General features: G+C 43.2%; 1 protein-coding gene across 1 annotated transcript in view; it reads right to left on the bottom strand.

Annotated features, from left to right (window-relative positions):
- Positions 1–4377: 4377 nt before the first annotated feature.
- The window catches only part of LOC141051023 (uncharacterized), a 54007-nt gene continuing 42000 nt past the window's right edge, over positions 4378–16384 (bottom strand). Inside the window, exon 11 of the mRNA XM_073547815.1 lies at positions 4378–6146. Within this exon, the coding sequence (XP_073403916.1) occupies positions 4735–6146 (1412 nt within the window). The 3' untranslated portion in view covers positions 4378–4734. The remainder of the gene's footprint in view (positions 6147–16384) is intronic.

Here is a 16384-nt window from a genome sequence, read left to right on the forward strand (position 1 = left end):
GACAAAAGTATTGGCACTGTTCGAAAAATCATGTGATGCTTCTCTAATTTGTGTAATTAACAGCACCTGTAACTTACCTGTGGCACCTAACAGGTGTTGGCAATAACTAAATCACACTTGCAGCCAGTTGACATGGATTAAAGTTGACTCAAACTCTGTCCTTGTGTGTACCACATTGAGCATGGAGAAAAGAAAGACCAAACAACTGTCTGAGGACTTGAGAAACCAAATTGTGAGGAAGCATGAGCAATCTCAAGGCTACAAGTCCATCTCCAAATACCAGAATGTTCCTGTGTCTACCGTGCGCAGTGTCATCAAGAAGTTTAAAGTCCATGGCACTGTGGCTAACCTCCCTAGATGTGGACGGAAAAGAAAAATTGACAAGAGATTTCAATGCAAGATTGTGCGGATGTTGAATAAAGAACCTCGACTAACATCCAAACAAGTTCAAGCTGCCCTGCAGTCTGAGGGTACAACGGTGTCAACCCGTACTATCCGTCGGCGTCTGAATGAAAAGGGACTGTATGGTAGGAGACCCAGGAAGACCCCACTTCTTACCCCGAGACATAAAAAAGCCAGGCTGGAGTTTGCCAAAACTTACCTGAAAAAGCCTAAAACGTTTTGGAAGAATGTTCTCTGGTCAGATGAGACAAAAGTAGAGCTTTTTGGGCAAAGGCATCAACATAGAGTTTACAGGAGAAAAAAAGAGGCATTCAAAGAAAAAAACACAGTCCCTACAGTCAAACATGGCAGAGGTTCCCTGATGTTTTGGGGTTCCTTTGCTGCCTCTGGCACTGTACTGCTTGACCGTGTGCATGGCATTAGGAAGTCTGAAGACTACCAACAAATTTTGCAGCATAATGTAGGGCCCAGTGTGAGAAAGCTAGGTCTCCCTCAGAGGTCATGGGTCTTCCAGGACAATGACCCAAAACACACTTCAAAAAGCACTACAAAATGGTTTGAGAGAAAGCACTGGAGACTTCTAAGGTGGCCAGCAATGAGTCCAGACCTGAATCCCATAGAACACCTGTGGAGAGATCTAAAAATGGCAGTTTGGAGAAGGCGCCCTTTAAATATCAGGGACCTGGAGCAGTTTGCCAAAGAAGAATGGTCTAAAATTCCAGCAAAGCATTGTAAGAAACTCATTGATGGTTACCGGAAGCGGTTGGTCGCAGTTATTTTAGCTAAAGGTTGTGCAGCCAAGTATTAGGCTGAGGGTGTCAATACTTTTGTCTGGCCCATTTTTGGAGTTTTGTGTGAAATGATCAATGTTTTGCTTTTTGCTTCATTCTCTTTTGTGTTTTTTCATTTAAGATAAATTAAATGAAGATAATACCAAAGAATTTGTGTTTGCAATCATTTTCAGGAAGAAACTGAGTATTATCTGACAGAATTGCAGGGGTGTCAATACTTTTGGCCACAACTGTAAATGGTATAATAGCCCAAGATAGGAAAGAAAGGTATGTTACCGACCAGAGCTGGCACGGTTCTGCCCCTGCACATACCACTCCAACGCGCGTTTCGCTTGGTGAATTCCTAATTAGGCATCCTAGCCTTATACTTCACACTGGGTGATCTCGCTGGGTGGGCGGAGTTATTGAATGCACTCCCCTTTTGAAGGTTACTAAAAACTTATGAGAGCCATAACTCTGGCTGCGAAGCTCACAGTGTATTGACAGAAGTATCATACAGCTCTGGCAAAAATTAAGAGACCACTGCACAGTTTACAAAAATAAGCTTCTCTACATGTCTGACAGCCATTCCATTCCAGTGTCAGTTGAATTCTAACCAGAGGAAACCTCATTCTACTTAATGTGCTTCTGATCAGGTGATCACCTGAACCAAATTTTATTTAATGAAGAAAAGTATAAAAAACCCTGCTGTGGTGTTCACAATCCTCATACAATAGGACAAGCTGGATGGCAAAACAATTGCTAGTAATATCCCAAAAGTAACAGGAATGAAAAAATAACTTCTAGCCATGCCAAAGGAGTTGAAAAGAAAAGCCTTGAGTGAGGAAAAGAAGAGCTCAATTCTGGTTTTACTAGCAGAGGGATACAGTGAGCGTCATATTGCCTCTATCCTTAAAATTTCAAAGATGGCAGTCTATTACAACAAGGTCAAGCAGCAGACATCGGGGACAACAAAGTTACAGACCGACAGAGGGCAAAAACGACTCTCCACTGATTGGGATGACAGTCATCTTCTTTGAATATCAATCAGCAACCACAGAACGACATCAAGTGACCTATAAAATCAATGGCAAATGGCATCTGGGGCGAAGTGCACGGCAAGAACTGTTTGTAACAGGCTCCTAGAAGAAGGGCTCGTCATGTAAAGCTAGAAAAAAGCCTTTCCTCAATGAGAAGCAAAGGAGAGCCAGGCTGAAGTTTGCCAAACACCATAAGGATTGGACCATAGAACTGGAGTAAGGTTATATTCTCTGATGAGTCTAATTTTCAGCTTTGTCCAACACCTGGTGGTGTAATGGTTAAACGGAGTCCTGGAGAGGCATACAAGGCACAGTGTCTTGCACTTACTGTGAAATTTGGTGGAGGATCGGTGATGATCTGGGGATGCTTCAGCAAGGCTGGAATTGGACAGGTTAACCTATTCGAATGACGTATGAATCATGCCACATACAAGGTTATCCTGGAAAAACAGTTGATTCCTTCTGCTCAGGCAATGTTCCCCAACAATGAGGACTAGTTTTTCCAGCAGGACAATGCGCCATGCCACACAGCTAGGTCAATCAGTGTGTGGATGAAGGACCACCTCATCAAATCAGTCATGGCCAGTGCAATCTCCAGACCTGAACCCTATTGAAAACCTCTGGAATGTAATCAGGAGGATGATGCATAGTCAAAAGCCATCAAACAAAGAAAAACTGCTTACATTTTTGTACCAGGAGTGGCATAAGGTCACCTAAAAGCAGTGTGAAAGACTGGTGGAAAGCAGCCAAGACGCATGAAAGCTGTGATTAAAAATCATGGTTATTCCACCAAATATTGATTTCTGAACTCTTCCTGAGATAAAACATTAGTATTGTTGTTTCTAAATGATTATGAACTTGTTTTCTTAGCATTATTTGAGGTCTGCAAGCACTGATTTTTTTTTGTTATTTTAACCATTTCTCATTTTCTGAAAATAAATACAAAATTTAGTGCTTGGAAATTCGGAGACATGTTATCAGTAGTTTAAAGAATAAAAGAGCAATTTACATTTTACTAAAAAATATACCTACAAAGAGAAAAATGAGACAAACTGAAAATTTTGCAGTGGTCTCATAATTTTTGCCAGAGCTGTATGTTTTTTTTTACCAAATTATCTTTCATTTAAGTCCAAACAGGCCGTGTCTGTCTGGGACAGTGGGATTCTGGTGGTCGCAGAAGTCGCCAAACATTGTGGTGAATAGCTTTAATGCTGTAGATCCCAAAAATATGTTTTCTGCCTCTATGCCTAATCTGCGTTATTATATTCTAGTTTGATTAGACAAGAGAACATGTGCTACAGGCAGACCAGATTTACCTGGTTAGGGCAATAAATGTACCCTGCTGCTAGAGAAGGGAGGGGTGAGTGGACATTACAACAGGGAGAGGAGGGGGGAAGACTGGGGTAGAAATACACAGTGCAGCTGTGTGCCTGGAGAAACGAAAGGGGCAAAGGGCAGCATGTCCTCTTACAAACCCAGGAGATGCAGCAGAAAGCACGGTATGTGTAATCGAAATCATGAAAAATGAGTCTTTTCCTGACAGCATATGTTTATGATATGCGGATTTACCACATCTAATGACGGTGTATGGACATCTTACGCAGAGGAGACTGAGTGTCCCCACTACATAAATTGACAGACTGTGGCTCATAAACCTGCACTACGGGTGAATTTACGCAGTATCAAAAAGAACAGTCGGCATAGGATTTCTGTAAATCCCATCCACTGTGCTTGTAATGTAGAATGCAGTGCAAATGCGAGTTTTGGGGGGCCGCCCTACCTTGGAAGGTTTGTTGTTGTACCACTACAGGATTCATTCAGTTTTTCCCATACGAGTGCTATCTGTGATTCTCATGGGTAGCATTCGTAGCTATTATAGTTTGCGTGGTAGTTCACATGCCCAATTTTTTTCCTTGGACTGAATGATCCACACAAAAGCACAAAGACTTTTCAGACAACAGTCAGAATTTCAGAATAAACTCACCAATGCAAGCTTAGGGAATTGTGAAAAAAATTGGTCAGCACTTGGATGCCATGCATGCTCTGTCTGTTTTTCACAAATTACATTACATTTCAATTTTTTTGTGACAAGAAATTGCTGCCCTTAGAAAGACCATAGGAGGTCCAACATACTAATAAATGGGTGTCTCTAATAAAGTGCCCAATCAGTTTACAGATGCTTTATTTCCATTGTTTGCTTTTTGATAACTGATGTTTATTGGTAATTGATTACATTTATTAGTCATCATTTAGTGCTTTAAATTATTTTACATTTCTCTTCTATAACGACATGTGAATTTACATTGTACACTCGTACAATTTGCCGAGTAAATTATTTAGAAAACGTGTCTACCTACCAGTCTGATTTTTCTGAGTAAAAAATAAACATGTAAGAAAATATTCCCCACATTCTGAAAATGAAAATTACTTCTCCCCTGTATGACTTCTGCAATGTGTAACTAGATCTGATGTGTGTTTCGGATCAGAAAAATGGCTACTCCCCTGTGTGATTTCTCAGATGTCTAGTAAGAGTTTTTTTCTGTTGAAAACGTTTTCCAGACTGAACATGAAAATGGTTTCTCCCCTGTGTGAATTGTCTTATGTTTAGCAAAATCAGACTTTGAAGAGCAGCATTTCCCACATTCTAAACATGAAAATGGCTTCTCCCCTGTGTGAATTTTCAGATGTGTAGCAAGATTTGTTTTCCGATTAAAGCATTTTCCACATTCTGAACATATAAATGGTTTCTCTCCTGTGTGACATCTGTGATGTCTAACAAGATGTGATTTATCTGTAAAACATTTCCCACATTCTAAACATGAAAATGGCTTCTCCCCTGTGTGACATCTGTGATGTCTAAGAAGTTGTGATTTCTCCGTGAAACTTTTCCCACATTCTAAACAAGAAAATGGCTTCTCTCCTGTGTGATATCTTTGATGTATAACAAGATTTGATTTCCCTGTAAAACATTTCCCACATTCTGAACATGAAAATGGTTTCTCCCCTTTGTGAATTCTCTGGTGTCTAACAAAATGTGATTTTTGTGTAAAACATTTACCACACTCTGTACATGAAAATGGCTTCTCCCCTGTATGAATTCTCTGATGGTTGGTAAGATCATATTTCGTTAAACAATTTTTCCCACATTCTGAACATGAAAATGGCTTCTCCCCTGTGTGAATTCTCTGATGTTTAGTAAGATCAGATTTCGTTATACAACATTTCCCACATTCTGAGCATGAAAATGGTTTCTCCCCGGTGTGTATTTTCTGATGCTGAGCAAGAGCTGACTGGTCTGAAAAACTTTTTACACATTCTGAGCATGAAAATGGCTTCTCCCCTGTGTGAATTCTCTGATGTTTAGTAAGATCAAATTTCGTTATACAGCATTTCCCACATTCTGAGCATGAAAATGGCTTCTCCCTTGTGTGAATTTTCTGATGCTGAGCAAGATATGATTTGTTTGAAAAACTTTTTTCACATTTTGAGCATGAAAATGGCATCTCCCCTGTGTGAATTTTCAGATGTGTAGCAAGATTTGTTTTCCGATTAAAACATTTCCCACATTCTGAACATGAAAATGGCTTCTCCCCTGTGTGAATTTTCTGATGCTGAACAAAAGATGATTTGTCCGAAAAACTTTTTTCACATTCTGAGCATGAAAATGGCTTCTCCCCTGTGTGAATTCTCTGATGTTTAGTAAGATCAGATTTTGATGAACAACATTTTCCACATTCCAAACATGAAAATTGCTTCTTTCTTATATGTCCTCTTGGATGCTCACCATCTCTTTTGCTATATTTATTTTTCTTAAGGATGAGAGGTATGTCTGGTGTAATGGAATGCTTTTCAAAAGTATCAGGTGTGATACTAGGATCATTTGCATTAAAATCTGAAAATGTCAGGTATTTCCCTGAGATCACGGTCCAGTTATCTGCCAAAAAAAAAAAAATGTATATTTACTTTTCAAGACATTGAATCATTGCTAAAAATTGATCTTGAGTTGCTCTGGAACTGATTCCTACTTTATCCAATGCTTAGACGTCCAGCTGCCTCACTTTTCTGAATGACCTATATTATTTTTAACTTTCTAAACTGTAAAATGCTAGTCAGCGACTAATTCCTGCTTTCTAGGGAGTCCCTGCATGTCTAGCTACCAGGTATTTCTTGAATCCACTGCCTGTTTCGGCCATCACTGGCTTTCCACAGTTAGCACAACCTTGATGGTAAGCATGATCATGACAAAACAACTGACCAATACGATTGATGGGCTTGTTGGCTTTCAAATAAAATATGTCCATCGCTGCAGTTGACTTTAGAAAAAAGTATCTGCGGTGAACGCACCTTCCTGGGGTCCACTGGTGAGTCTGTGACACTGCAGAACTGACATTACATTGACAGCGTGGCAACTAGTCAGCTTACTGATTAGTTGCTTTGCTGTTGACATGATGTCAGTCTGGCAGGCAATGCTAAACCTTGGGAGCAGTGGCGAAGACGTGCCACAATATGTCACACTTACCACACTCCTCATTATTGAAATTGTAACATCAAGAATGAAAAGTTGTGAAGTTATGGAAAAAACAGGATGGAAAAACATGTTAGTAATTTTGAAATGATGAAGAATGGAAACAAAATTTTAAAAACATCTCTATCTTCAGTATTGAGTATGAGTGGCTTGTGTAAAAATGCGCTTACATGCTTTGGTTGCTATCAATGAGGTTATTAATGATCGTATGAGGAATGTTCTGCCGCACTGAATGCACATGGGCAAGAAAATCCTCAAGATCTACTGCTGGCAGCTCAATTTGCAATTGCCAACCAATGATGTCTCAGAAATGCTCAATGGCAGAGAAGTCAGGAGACGCTGCAGAACATGAGAGCACGTTTAGACCACGCTGGCAGCTCACAGTACCACAAGCAATATGGAGCCTGGGGTTGTGTGGGTAGAAATACACCTCCTGAGATACTCTGGAGAACTGGCCAGATCACTGCAATGCCGAGCTATTAGTGTACTTGGAATAAAGATTATAGGGGTCCGGATACCGTACATTATGTCACCACATGGTATAATCATGGGTGTAGGACCAGGGTGACCTTCCCTCGTTAAGGCTTCCTCACTGCATGGTCATCATAGTCTCCAGACCAATCTCTGGCTATCGTTGCACTCAAGACAAAAACTGGAATCATCCCTGAAGAGGACAGACCTCTATTCCAGCCTCCATTGCCATCTTGTTCTGCACCTTGATAAGTCGGTGGCTTATAAAAATTCAAAACTTTGCCAAGAAAAAAATAAGTGGTTTTATTGTTAACTTTACAGATTAATCAATGCCATGCTGGGGATACCAAATATGCTTACTTTTAAAATTCCTTTATTTTTAAGAATAGATGTGTGATTTGGAGTGGGTTTCTTAGGCTGTGTGCACACGCTGCGGATTTTGCTGCGGTTCCCCAGCGGTTTTGGCCACTGCGGACCCACAGCAGTTTTTGCTGCGGTGTACAGTAGCATGATTCCCTATGGGAATCAAAAACCGCAGTGCAGACAGTGCGGAATTTTCCGCGCGGATTATCTGCGGTTTTCAATCCGCAGAAAGAATTGACATGTCAATTCTTTCTGCGGATTCCCCTGCGGTTTGCCATCTCCTCCATTGAGATGAAAAACCGCAGGGCAAAACCGCAGAGCAATCCGCAGGTAAAACCGCAGGTATTTTGACCTGCGGTTTCACCTGCGGATTTTACAAAATCCACGCGGATGAATCCGCACCTTTTCTGCAGCGTGTGCACACAGCCTTATACTCTTAAGAACCCGTTCATGATCTTGTGATTTTCCATTTTTTTTGTAATTTCATGTTTTTCTCCCTTTTTTCAGAGCCATATATTTTTATGTCAATATAACCGTTTGAGAGCTTGTTTTTTGCAAAACGAGATGTACATTTGAATGAAATTATTATTTTTAATATATCGCACTAGAAAACAGGCAAAAAAATTCCAAATGCGGTAAAATTGCAACAAAAAAAGTACAATTCTACAATTCTGTTTTGTGTTTATTTACCATATTCGCTAAATGCTAAAAATGACCTGACGATATGATTACCTAGTTCTTTATGAATGCGCAGATACCAAAAATGTAGGGATTGTTTTTTATTTAAGTTGTGAAAAAAAATACCGAAATTTGTAAAAAAAAAAATTAACTTATGTTACCATTATCTGAGACGTGTAGTGTTTCCATTTTTTTGGAGTTGGCTCTGGTGTGATGAATTATTTTCTGCTCCCTGAGCAATAGTTTTTATTGATATCATATGTTCCCCAAAATGGTAATATACTTGTCTATTATTGCAATGTAGCAGTGGCCAAAAAAATGTAAATCATGAGTTTTGATTTTCTTTTCTCGTTAGGCCATTTACTGATCGGATTAATTTACTTTAAATTTTGATAGATCGGACGTTTCTGAAAGCAGTGATATAAAATGTGTATTTTTAATTTGTTTTCAGGTGGTGATTTGAACTTGTGTTTTTTTATTTTTTGTAAAAAAAAAAATTTGTATCATTTTACTCAGGGCTGTGGAGTCGGTAAGCCACAGTTGCGACTCCGACTCCTGGATTTTATCAGGCTCCGACTCCGGCTCCGACTCCTTCATAAATGACCAATTCATAACAACAAATTTACTGTTGTAAAATATTAAACATCGTGCTTATTCAGTTTCTCACCATCATATAAGTAATAAGACCACTTAGAGCAAAAACTACATTTATTAGAATACAATTAGAATATAGCAAATAACTTTTATAAACTTTTCTAAACTGTAAGTAAATATGCAATAAACACTTTTATGCAGTTAATAAGAAGAAATCTATAAATTTGTCCTCAGAAAAAGTATTGCCTCTGTCAGATCCTCCTTCATGGATGCCCTCAAATCTCATCTAATTATTTTGAGAGCAGAGAACAACCTCTCTACACTAACTTGTGTTGGTGGCAAAGCAGTAACCACTCGGGCAACATCTCTGACAATGTCAGGATACAGAGGAATCGCTTGTTGCACTGTTATTTTTGATGAACGGTCAAATTTCTCAATTTCTTTTAGTGCACATGAAAAATTCTGCTGAAATGTACTGGCTGTGTTCCTTGATGGGGATGACTCTTCTTCTATGCGGGAACGCTTTGCACGGTCCTTGTGATCCAAATATTTTTCGAAATTAAATTCTTCATCAGTTGATGATGAGGGTGAAGATGTGGCAGGACGACCAAATTCTTCTTGTTCCTCCTGACTGTTCTGCAACCCTTTCATCCTTACTGCTATTTCAAACAGAGCTTCTTTTCCTTTACTTAGCTGTTGATCATCTAGAAGAATCCTATGCATTGGGCCTACATAAACAGCTGCCAAAAGAATGTTATTTTGTAATAGTAGCTCCTCTCTCCGTTTCATTGATGTAGCAATGCCACTTGCATTTAACCCTCCTATTTGGGACAGGCGAAACATCAGGTTCTTCCACTGCTTTAAGAAAATACCTGGAGTTAAGTCCTCTGCTTGTAATTTTTTAGTCACTGTAAATGGGTGCTCTAGCAATTTTTCCAGCTCAGTCACCTGATTCCACTGACTTTCATTTAGCGTCAGTTGAGGGTTAGCCATGTCTACAAGAAAGGTTTTCAGTTCAACCAAGCGCTGAATCATTAAGTAAGTACTGCCCCATCGTGTGGCTTGATCAATAATTGCCCCTTTTCCAGCACGTCTCTTCAAAATTGAGTCAACTTTAGGGGTTCTGGCAACAGTAGCCAATTTTCTCACCTTGCCAATCAGTGCAGCAGCATGTCCTTCTTGCAGACTGTCTCTTATAGCCAGCTGTAGCGTATGCACAACACAGCGCGTGATGAATGAAAGAACATATTGACAGTTTCAACAAGATCATCTAAACTATCATGTTGCTGTTCATCTGAAGCAACTTCAGTTTGCTCCTCAGTTACAATACTGTGTTCCTCTATTTCAAACATTTCTGTGTCTGTGGACCCAGAATGTTCTTCTAGCTGCTGGTCACCATCATTACTCTCATTCATTAGCTTAATAGTACTTATCATATTTGAAGCATTGTCAGTTACGACAGAAAGAACTTGCTCTTTTTTAAGTTCATAGTCTTGCAGAACCTTTTCCACCAAGACCTGGAGAAACTAACTGGTGTGATGAGCTTTGGTGTCTTTTACTGCCAATGTCTTGGTAACTATTTCATTTTTGTCACAAATAAATCGGACATTGATGGCAAAATAGTTCACTCTGTGACGTGTGCAGGCATCCATTTTAAGAAACAGAAAGCGTCCCTTGAGAGTTTTTTTAAGTTCTTCCTTTTGTTTAAAAGCTTCTTCGATTACTAATTTTCTAATACTCTCTCTCTCCAGAGAAACACCAAGCTTGCGGGCCATTTCCCCATTCAGACACATAAAAGCTGGTCGTGAAAATAATGAAATAGGCACACTATCCTTTACAACAAGCTCTATGATCTGTTTTTTAAATGTATCTACTGTCATTGTCACAGTAACTTTGTCACTGACAAAATATCTTGCAACTGATGGCTGCAAAGTTCTCTGCTCCTTTGTTTGGCTGGAAGAGCTGGGCACTGGTTCATTGGTTTGGATGCAGTCTTTCTCATCCACTGCTTTCAGTACTTGTGGATGAAAGCGCTGTAAATGTCTCTTTAGATTAGAAGCTCTGGTAGGAGCATTTTTATCTTTGCCTGAATATGCACTCATCTTGGCTTCACAGCATTTGTTTTCGTCTGGATCATTTGTCATACACTGACAGACATAATGTTTTCTATCTTGAGTGATGGTGAAATGTTCAAATACAGCTGATTTAATGTGATGCTTCTTTGACATTCTCAGGTTTTTAATTCTGCATTCACAATCCAAATGACAATTGTTTTTCCTAAAAAAAATTGTACAAAATTATTGCCAGGTCGTACAACTGATATAGTGGTCAGTAATACTGTTATTATTCCTCATGTACTCACAGTTAACTGATGCAAAGTTTGTTTAAAGGATAATACTTCTTACAGTCTTCCTCTTAGTAGCAGGCAGCTGTGAGATGCTTGGAAGACGCACACCTAGTATGATCTAGTCTAGAGGAGGAGCTTTACTACTAAGAATTTGCAACACATTTTCACTTTCAGTTTCATACATTGTAAGTAGGGGGGTTGGGGCAGCATGAGGTTAACCAAGTATAAGATTAGATAAGGGCAGTGGAGAACAGTGACACACAAGAAGTAAGAAATGTCTCTATCTCCAGCAGAACTGCTTATCACTGTTGTTCATAGTTTGATAGAACATATATATTTGAGTAACATTTATAAAATTCATATGAAAGTTCAATTATGAAATATTAATACATTTTTTTTTTAAAGCTGGAGTCGGAACATTTCTACCGACTCCGACCAAAACTAACTCTGACTCCGACTCCACGACTCCGACTCCACAGCCCTGATTTTACTGGCTTCAATAGTTCCCTCTGAAGACTTGAAGCTGTGATCATCCGATCGTCTGTGCTACACATAGCAGGGATTCAGCACAGCCATGGATGCGGCTGTTAGAAGCTCATGACAATGTAGGGTCGGGGCTGAGGGAGAGGCGAGGATGTGGTGGTGCTGCTGATAGGCGAGGAAGGTGTGCTGATCCCACAGAACTGGGGGGTGACCCACTACTTAACGCCGACAGACTGGAGACTTGAGACAGAAATTGAGTTCAACAGGCCTGTGTTTATTCACCGTTCCTTGACGACATCCAGCACTTTGCTACAGGATTTTTCACAGTTCCTTTTTACACAGACCTGGGGTACCTTCACTACCTCTGTTTCACTGTCGTGGCATCCTCTGTGGCTCTCCTCACTGTGGCTGCCCTAGGCACTTCCACCACAGCGCTTCACCGTTCAGAGTACACCGTTACTGATCACTCACAGACCGTCTGTCTGTCGCTGCTGTCTTTTAGGCCACCCCCGTGACCGTCTCTCCTGTCAGATCCTCTCTGAGGGCTCTCAACTGCCTTTCAACTCACAGCAGGCCCTCCTATCTAGTGAGCTCCCCTGGCTGACTGAACTTTCTGGAACCTTCCCTCAGCCTTTATACTACCAGCCTAGGTAGCTCCGCCCACAATCACCTGACAGTGACCTACAACCAATCACAGTGACCTTGACCCCTGGCGGTTATTCACTCTCTCCTAAGCACCTCACTGCCCTCTAATGGTCACACTCAGCACAGCACCCTTTTCTCTTCATCTCAGCGCTTCCATTCCTACACTGAGCTATTCCTCTGCCTCTCACTAAAAGCAGATCCCTCCGTTAGGTCAACCTCCCCACATTCTCCCTTCCTTTAACCATTGTCGTCCTCGACAATCTCGTCTTATTCTCCTGGGGTGTCAGGGACCTGGCACTGTAAAACAAGTCATGGTCGGCGTCTCGGTCACACAGACCCTTTGTCACACAGACCCTTGGTCACACAGACCCCTTTGTCACACAGACCCCTTTGTCACACAGACCCCTTTGTCACACAGACCTCTTGGTCACACAGACCCTCATACCCGGAACTATGCCAATTGTAGTGATATGGGCCGCACTGAGGGCCTGACTCATGTACCCCGGTCTATCTACCTTCTTCCTGTCTCGTCGTCCTGTCGACTTGAGTAAGTCGTGGTCGTCATACTCCACGTACCCAGGACCTGCTGAACACACATTTTTTTTAATAACATTTTAACATGTCAAATTTTACCACACACACTTTACCATCTTTACTGCAATACATTTTTACCAAGGCAGATTTTCCTTTTTCTTATGCCAAACTACAAAAACAACACGGGCATACTCCCCCTTCTTTTGCCATGAGCACCTCCCCGTGTGCGTCCCTGCTGTGCTAGGAGAGAACATTTCTCATCAAACAAAACATTTCTAATACTTAGACGTCGAACTGTCCTCTGAATAGCACAACGGTGCATCAAATTCCCGGTAGTCCGGGCCATCTCCCAACGGCCGGTGGTCCGCCAACTTAGCAAGGGACTCCACAGCCGTGAAGTCCGGGGATTCTTGGGGTGTCTCTATGAGTCCCTTTTACGGGGGCACGTAGTCCTCAGAGCAAGCAATTACTGCCACAGCGTAGTAACCTCGGGGGCAGTACTCCTTATAAGAGACCCAGTCTCCTTCCTGTAGAGCCTGGCCATGACGGATGGATGCCACATTTAAATACACCTTCTCACCAGTGGCGTGATCCCAGATGAAGCCATACCCTTTTTCCCAGTTCGCGTGCACCAGCCTCCCGATGGAACGTGGAACCGCCATACCAGCCTCTCCTTTTTCATGTAGCAGCCCCCAGATCTCTCGCTCTCTGGTCTTCTTTCCTTCGATGACCTCCGCAACCCAGGCGGAGAGTCCGGTATAGGCCGCAGTGTTATGAGCTCATTTTCTGCTCCACCAGTTGAGAGTTCCCCTTCCGTTCTCCCTCTGGTGGTGACGGGAGGTGGTGAGGTTGGTTTGAGTGGTAGTGATCTGCCACCTGGTGAGGAAGATAGTGATTGGATTTCTGGAGTATCAGACTGGATATAAGACAGCCGACGCCCTATCCTGTTGCTGGTGATTCAGTCTGTTTCTCAGGTCTTGGACTCAGGTCTGTTCCAGTCTTCTAAAAGATAAGTTTGCTTTTGCTAATGTTCACACTTGCTCTTGTTGGTCTTTTCAGTTTTTTGTGTGGTCAGCCAGCCCGGCTGGGCTGTGCTGAATTTCCACTCTTATTTGCCAAATTGCCTTTTTTTTGTCCCTTTTAGATTGGCCTCTTTTTGCTCTGTCTCAGAATATTTCAGAGTGCTGATATAGTGGGAGAAGTCTAGTGACTTCAGGGTTAATTTTGCTATCAGTTGTGTTGGACATTTTGTAGGGTTTTTTGGCAGACTGAAGACAGTGTCTTTCCTTTCCTTTCTAGTTAGTCTGGCCCCATCGTTTGCTCAGCCTATTTTCCTGCCTTTGTGTTTTCATCTTTTTTCACCGTCAATACATGTGGGGGGCCGTCTCTCCTTTGGGGTCTGCTCTGGGGCAGTTAATTTTCCCCTTTTCCTGCTTTAGGCTTATTTAGTTTCTCCAGTTGTGACGAGGCGTCTAGGACCACCGTAGGAACGCTCCACGACTGCGGCTAGTTGCTTGTTAGGATCAGGGGTCTGCAGTCTGCATAGTTACCAACCTCTTTGGTTTTCTGAGACTTAGCTAGTGTTTTTTATTTTCCTCCTCGGCTACCCATTCATAACACCGCAGAGTCCGATGGGTGGGCCGCGGTCGAGGGCGGGGCAGAGGAGGCCGCAGGCTCCGGTGGTGAGTAGGCCACAGTCGGCTTTGACAGCGACGTCGGCGTGGCCGCAGCTGGTACCAAGGTGTCCACGGGCTCCAGCAGAGCAACCACAGGTAGGGTCACAGATGAAGCAGCGGCCGTAATTGCCGGTGAGTCAGACACTGCAGCTGATGGTCCGATTTCAGCAGTGACCGGGAGTGGGACCGATGCGATGACAGTCAGCTTGGCGGGGGCCACGCCGTCGCTCAGAGCGGGAGGCACCACCGCGTAAGGAGGCGGGCGGGGAGGCCGAGGACCGGTGTCAAGACCCTTTGGTCTGTCCGCTGCATGGTGTGTGCGGACGGGGTTTGCCCGGGGTGTCGCCGGCGGGGCCGGGGACACACTCACCTTCCCAGCCACCGCGGCTCCCAGCAGGCTCTCCCACCGCTCCTCTTTCGGCCGTTGATTTTCACCCCGCCGTCCGACAGGGTCGGTCTCCAGGCCCGACAGCTCCGCGGGGAGGCTCCCTGGGCAGGTCTCCCGATGAGTCTCCAATTCTTGGCGCCACCGCCATTCCTGGCATCCGATACCCCGACAGCTGCAGCGTCTCATGCCATCCGAAGTCCAGTAGCTGAATGGCACCAAACAGCCGCAGCAGGTCTCTCCACCCGGGCCACTCCCGTTCTTGGGTGGTGCGGCGGTGGGCTTCTCCACCCATCTTCCAGGGTCCAACATGAGGGGGCAGTTCTCTCCAGATGAACACCACTCCCCCCAGGGGCGGATTTGATATAGTCCCGGATCATCCAGTACAATCAGCAATGTCTGTATCTCTTTCTTTGGAAGCCAAATCACCACAGCCATTTTTTTTTTTTTTTTTTTCAGTACACTTTTCTGCTCCGGTTGAACTTAATGGCAGCCAGCGATCCTCAGTCCAGTTTCAAATTGTAATCCACAGGAAAAGAAAGAAAAAAAAAAATTTCTTCACCCCACACAGCTTGAGGGCCTTTGTTACTTGGTGGCAGGCTTGCCGCTGAAGATGTTGTATTGGCAGCAACGATCCTGCCGACTACGCCAAATGTAGGGTTGGGCCTGAGGGAGAGGCAAGGATGTGGTGGTGGTGCTGCTGATAGGCGGGGAAGGTGTGCTGATCCCACAGAACTGGGGGGGTGACCCACTACTTAACGCCAACAGACTGGAGACTTGAGACAGAAATTGAGTTCAACAGACCTGTGTTTATTCACCGTTCCATGATGACTTCCAGCACTTTGCTACAGGATTTTTCACAGTTCCTTTTTACACAGACGTGGGGTACCTTCAATTCCTCTGTTTCACTGTCGTGGCGTCCTCTGTGGCTCTTCTCACTGTGGCTGCCCTAGGCACTTCCACAACAGCGCTTCACCGTTCAGAGTACACCGTTACTGATCACTCACAGACTGTCTCTGTCTGTCGCTGCTGTCTTTTGGGCCACCCCCCGTGACTGTCTCTCCTGTCAGATCCTCTCTGAGGGCTCTCAACTGCCTTTCAACTCACAGCAGGCCCTCCTATCTAGTGAGCTCCCCTGGCTGACTGAACTTTCTGGAACCTTCCCTCAGCCTTTATACTACCAGCCTAGGTAGCTCTGCCCACAATCACCGAACAGTGACCTTGACCCCTGGCAGTTACGTAACCACTCTCTCCTAAGCTCCTCACTGCCATCTAATGGTCACACTCCGCACAGCACCCTTTTCTCTTCATCTCAGTGCTTCCATTCTTACACTGAGCTATTCCTCTGCCTCTCACTAAAAGCAGATCCCTCTGTTAGGTCAACCTCCCCACAACAGGTGATCAGATCAGTTGTCATGTGTAGGGAAAGATGTGTGCTCAGAGTCAGAACCCAAATCACAGGCAAGAACAC

The sequence above is a fragment of the Dendrobates tinctorius genome, unplaced genomic scaffold, assembly GCF_039654945.1.
Source record: "Dendrobates tinctorius isolate UK_male_01 unplaced genomic scaffold, ASM3965494v1 ptg000155l, whole genome shotgun sequence".
Classification (NCBI taxonomy): domain Eukaryota; kingdom Metazoa; phylum Chordata; class Amphibia; order Anura; family Dendrobatidae; genus Dendrobates; species Dendrobates tinctorius.